Below are 5,395 nucleotides of genomic sequence, written 5' to 3' on the forward strand. Positions count from 1 at the left end.
GAAGAGCACACGTCTGCCTTAAAACAGCGTTTGGAGCGCTGAAACGTCGTTTTTCACATTCAGGGTGTCCTGTGAATTTCTTCACAAAAAGTCACTTCAAACACTGTTTGCCGTCATATTTATCATACTAGAGGCCATTCTGTAGCACAAATATGTTTGTCAACTTGAAAGTTCAAGACGTACAACTTTGCACACATTTAGTTGCACCACTGGTTTTACTTTCCATTTTAGAATTTTACATGCTGTTCCATAATATACTTCTATTTCAGTCAATCTTTCAGTTTCTGTTTTATAGGAGTCATTTTCCTGCTTCCACACCTCAGATTTTGTAGGAGGTATGTGTTGGTTAGTCATGCGCTACTGTCTCCTTTGCGGCAATCTCTGGCATAATGGCCTGCTCTGTTGCACTGATAGCATTTGTCATTTGACTGTGAATTTCTTGGCCCTCCTCTATGAGCTCCTCTACCTCTGCCTCTGCCTCTACCCCTCCCTCTATAGTTTCTTGTACGTCTGTCTTTCCAGTAGATGGTCATTGGTGGGGCTGAGGGCATGGCTGGAGCTTCACTATAGAATGTTTCATGGATTGTTGGTTTTTTAACTTTAACCTTAGAACAACTTTCATAGTTTTCAGCATACTGCAGCACAGTGGCTAGTGAGCCTGTATGATCTGTTACCATATGTGTACATACACATAGTTAGCTATTTGGGGTTTAAGGCCCAATATGAGTGCATTTTTAAACTGCTGCTCATAGGGGCCTGTTGGATCCGCAGTTTCCGGTGGCTTCAGTCCACTGTGTGCATCAAACACCTGTAGGCGTCTCACTCTATATTGTTGAACTGACTCTCCTGTATCTTTGGTGATTTCAGTGATTTTGGTCCAGTCTGGGTGGGACTGGAATGTGTTTCTGCATGCTGTCAGGACAGGTCGATTGTTCCTTGTAAGGCAACAGAATCTGGGGGCATTGCAAATCCTGCAGCGGTCATGCCAGTATAAGTTCCTTGGACTCTACACCAATCATGTCCGAGGAGGAGCATAAAGTCTTTGGACTTCAGCTCATTCAAATGATAGCTTTGCACGAGTCCTCTGACTCCTGTGTCCCACTCTGCCACATTAACTTTGTGATTGGTTATGCCTTCAGCGGCTTTTTTCATATCATCCACTGTCCATGGGTGGAACATGCACATGGTTTGTGCCTGGGGATGTTCGACTGTCCCCTGGATTGGATTTGGAACTTTAATCATTGGGCCTTGTAGAATCTCAGTCTGTTGTAGTTGAATTTGTGGTTGATCTTGAGCCCAAAACATTTCTTCCCCTGAAGCAAATGGATGAGTATTTTTGCCTAAATTACTAATCCATTGCTAAATATATTTGTAAAAGTTGATGGGCTGCTTGCCTGATCAGCTCGGGGTAAATGTGAGGGACAGGTGGAGCAATGGGGTAAGGCTGTGTCTGCACTTTGTGTACTCCTCCGACAGCTCCCTCCTGTTGTTCGTTTTGTGGCGCTGGCTGATCTGCCTGCTCCTGCGCTGCAGCTGGGCGGGGGCTTCCCCTCGCCTGGCTGACAGCATTTATATCTTCCTTATCCTCCAACAACACTTGGTCTCTCTGTTTTTGTCTCTTTTTTTCTTCTCTTTATTCTCTACCTTCTTTTTGCTTCTTTGCCCTTCTTGCCAGTTATTTGCTCCCTGCTAACCTTCTTTTTTCTCTTTTTCTTTTACATACTAATTTTGTTTTTTTGCATTTTTCTTAATCTAGTTCACTTTCAAAATCATATTTCTTTTGCCATTTTTTTTTGCTGTTTTATTGATTTTGGACTGATCTGTTGCATGCATTTGGTATCTCCTGTAGGTTTACTCCCACAACATCTCATTTTATATATGGTATTTTTCTTTTCTTTTCTTATTTTCTTTTACTGTTTAATTTTATTGTTTTATTTCTCTCTACCCTTCTACACTTCTTTAAACAGTACTGTTAATGGTTATAGTCCTACCAGACATCTTACAACAGCTTTAAGTCCTGTTATGAGTCTCTTTTTGACTTTAATCGCAGTCTTATAGTCCTGTCTGACTTTTTAAAAACAATTTTACGCAGACTTATAGTCCTGTTCGACTTTTTTTATGACAGATTCATAAAGACCTGTCCAGCTCTGGTAGTTTTATCAGTATTCTCCTAAGGAATATAAGGAACCCAGTTCCCTTCCAGTAGCCAACCAGTTTGTATGGAATTCACCCGAACAACTGGTCCTATCAGTGAAACCTTTGCTTTGTTGCCACTGTTAGGTATCCACAAACCAGCAGGTTGTTGCCACCATTAAGTTACCCCTGCTAGTTGGTTTCACTGAGACACTACTGAATAACTACCTCCCCAACTTTGAGTGTTTCTTGGAAAGAGAAAAACAAAACCAGGCCTACCTTTGACTTGTGACGACTCTTAACTTGTTCTTGAAATCATGTCACCCTTCTCCGGACAGCAGTGGCTGGCCTCTCTGAACATCTAATTCAAGACAGAGATCTTTCTTTCGGGAGTCCCAGACTCCCCCGTGCACGATTTCGGCCCCAATCCTGTCCAAAGGAGGAATATTGGGATCCGGCTCGAAGAGCCAAAAATGTTAGGAAAATTCTTCAGTGGAGTCCTAACTGCTCCAAATCAATACACAGAGTCGTCTCTTAAGTCAAATCGAAGTTTTACTTGCAGCAAGGAGCAACATGTACAGTACAGAGTCTGAACAAGTGATTAACTAAAAGCATAAAGCATTGGTTCTTATATACAGAAAACAGGAGACAACCTCCCACAAATGTGTGTGCTCAATTTACCCCTTGCTGTTTTTTGGAAAGCCATATTTACAAACTGTTTATTTTAGATCCAAACCAAGTATTCCCAGGGATGCCCCAGATCTTGAAGTGTATGAACATGTTTTACTTTTAGACATTACTGTCATGCCCCCACTGTAGAGACACCTCAAGTAAAAACTGGCTCATCTTACCCCCACTCTTCCCTATCTCACCCAATTCTCAAAAAACAAACAAAAAAACATTTAAAAACAACACTTCTGTGAGCTACAATACATGTCTTTTGCAGTAGATGACATGTTCTTTCATGATCATGAACACACATGTTGTAGTTTATTTTGACTCAGTTTAACAAACATATTGCTTTTGCCAGAAAAACCCACTAGCTCACAAAATCTGGATTCACTCCATCTGATGCATTTTTTCCTCATGCTTCAGTCATACTTGCTAAACCTACAGTTGTGGATAATGGAAATAATTGAGCCCATTTAAAAAACAAAAACAAAACATATATCATTATGGTATATATATATATTTGTTACCCTTTTGTAAAAGGAAAAAATAAACAAAAAAATTGTCCTGTGGTAGCAATCAGTGAGTTTGGAGGCAGATACTGGCAGGGTAGAGAAGTCTGAAAGTATTGAAACACAGATTGACACATAATTGATTTTGATCTTAATAATAAAACAATGCAAGCATGACTTCATAATAAACATTACATTAGTACAGTTACATTCTGAATGGATATGCCATATGCTCCAGTGCTATTCAAATTTTCAAGTTTACACTTTAATATACTCTACTGTTTCAAATAATGTTGTTCTTGGTCTTTCAGTTATTATAATGTCTTCAGCGAAGATGGGGACTTCTTATCATCTCCTGTGTCTCCAGTGATCGTCATCGACCTTTTCTTATCTGTGACTGTAAAGAAAAAAAGTCTCACTGCTGGCTGACAAAGTTCAGAATACAACTTGGTTAATCAGCTGATCACTTAAATACTATGAATGTTTTCGTTTTAACCCAAGTCAACCAAAATGTTCTGTTCCACTCTTCAGAACACTTGAGTTCAGTTTTCCATCTCAATTGACCTTTTATTTTAGCTTGACTAAATTAAAAGGTTTCTCTAGAATAATAATAATAATATAAAAAGATTACCAATGAACTCTCCAGTATGCACATTGGAACAAATTCTTAAGTAGTTATTGCTGCTGATCTCATGTTACTGTATGGACTGATGTCTATATCTGGTATGGATCTGTAACTTTGGAACTTGTGATTTATTTATTTATTTATTTATTTATTTATTTATTTATTTTTATTTAAGTTTTTAAGCGTTAGGCATTGCATACCTTTTAGGCACAAGACTGCAGATTACATTCATTTGAAAGTAGTAAGGCAACAGCATCTGTAATGTAACAGGGGTGGCCCTGTCACGCCACAGCAACAGCGTTCTGACTTTTGAACCTTCTTGGTGGAGTGCCAGCTAGGTCAGGCTCCAGCCATTCCATAGATGGATGGATGTCTCATGAAAGTAAATTAAATGACAGGTAAAGATGATCCCAGCATTTCTATTTCTTAACAAAAAAAATTATTAATACGAACACACGTGTAATGAATAGACTATCAACCAAATTGCAGCAGTGATTCCTGTCAGATGTGACAGGCAGCAAGAACACTATTCACTGGCTAATGATTACTGGAGTGTGAGGCTGTGGGTATTTCTTGACACAAATACAGTGCTACCAGCAAAGACAAGTCTAACAGCACTTGTTGACCACTTGTCTATATGTTTAAACGTCTGAATCCCAAAACCTGCTGCCAGGTTTAAATGGCATTAAAAAGTCTGCAAAAGATGACCAGTTACTTACTGTTTTCACAGTTAATGCCTCTGTGACAGGCTGCTTCATTTAACAAAAATTATTAAAACAGAAGCTTAATATCAAAATATTTTAGCAAAGTTCCCCTATTCTACATTTCTTATTTATCAATTTGCCAAAAATAAACCATTTGGACTACCCAAACGATATAAAGCAAAAAATAAATAAATAAATCTGCCCTCCTAAGTGTAACTCAGAAGCCATTAGTGACTCAGATGAATCGCATGTCAAAGTCACATGGAAGAAATTCAGGGAGCTTTTAGCTGAACTAGGCTGAAGTGCAGGCTGTGCACAGGGCAGATCGAAGACAAGAATGGAAACAAATAAAAACGTGAGTAGAAAAATATCTATAGCATGTAGAGTCACCACCTTTAAAAAAAGAAATATTTTTAATCCCTTTGGGAACTTGGAAACATGCTATACATGCTGATTCCAATCTTCTTCTTTTTTTTGCAAAATAAATTAGGAAACTAAATGATTCTTGATTTATGGCATTACAACTTTGTTCTGCTGAACAGAACATTATATCATATTTGTGCTGTTTCCATAGAGGTGTAAGATCTTATATTGCAGTTAAAAATGGGCCAGTGTGAGGAAAAATGTGAATTCCTTGACTGAGGACCAGTCCAGTGAACAACAATGACAATAATGGCAACAACAACAACAATAACAACAATAACAATAACAACAACGACAACAATCACAACAATCATAGTATGGTTAACTTG

At 38.5% G+C, this 5,395-nt stretch overlaps 1 protein-coding gene across 3 annotated transcripts in view; it reads right to left on the minus strand.

Annotated features, from left to right (window-relative positions):
- Positions 1-2,667: 2,667 nt before the first annotated feature.
- The window catches only part of dapp1 (dual adaptor of phosphotyrosine and 3-phosphoinositides), a 40,601-nt gene continuing 37,873 nt past the window's right edge, over positions 2,668-5,395 (minus strand). For all 3 annotated transcript variants that reach the window (XM_008291366.1, XM_008291364.1, XM_008291365.1), the window contains one exon: positions 2,668-3,711. In XM_008291366.1, the coding sequence (XP_008289588.1) occupies positions 3,702-3,711 (10 nt within the window). In that variant the 3' untranslated portion in view covers positions 2,668-3,701. The remainder of the gene's footprint in view (positions 3,712-5,395) is intronic.

This window comes from Stegastes partitus, unplaced genomic scaffold (genome assembly GCF_000690725.1).
Source record: "Stegastes partitus isolate 25-593 unplaced genomic scaffold, Stegastes_partitus-1.0.2 Scaffold740, whole genome shotgun sequence".
Taxonomy (NCBI): domain Eukaryota; kingdom Metazoa; phylum Chordata; class Actinopteri; family Pomacentridae; genus Stegastes; species Stegastes partitus.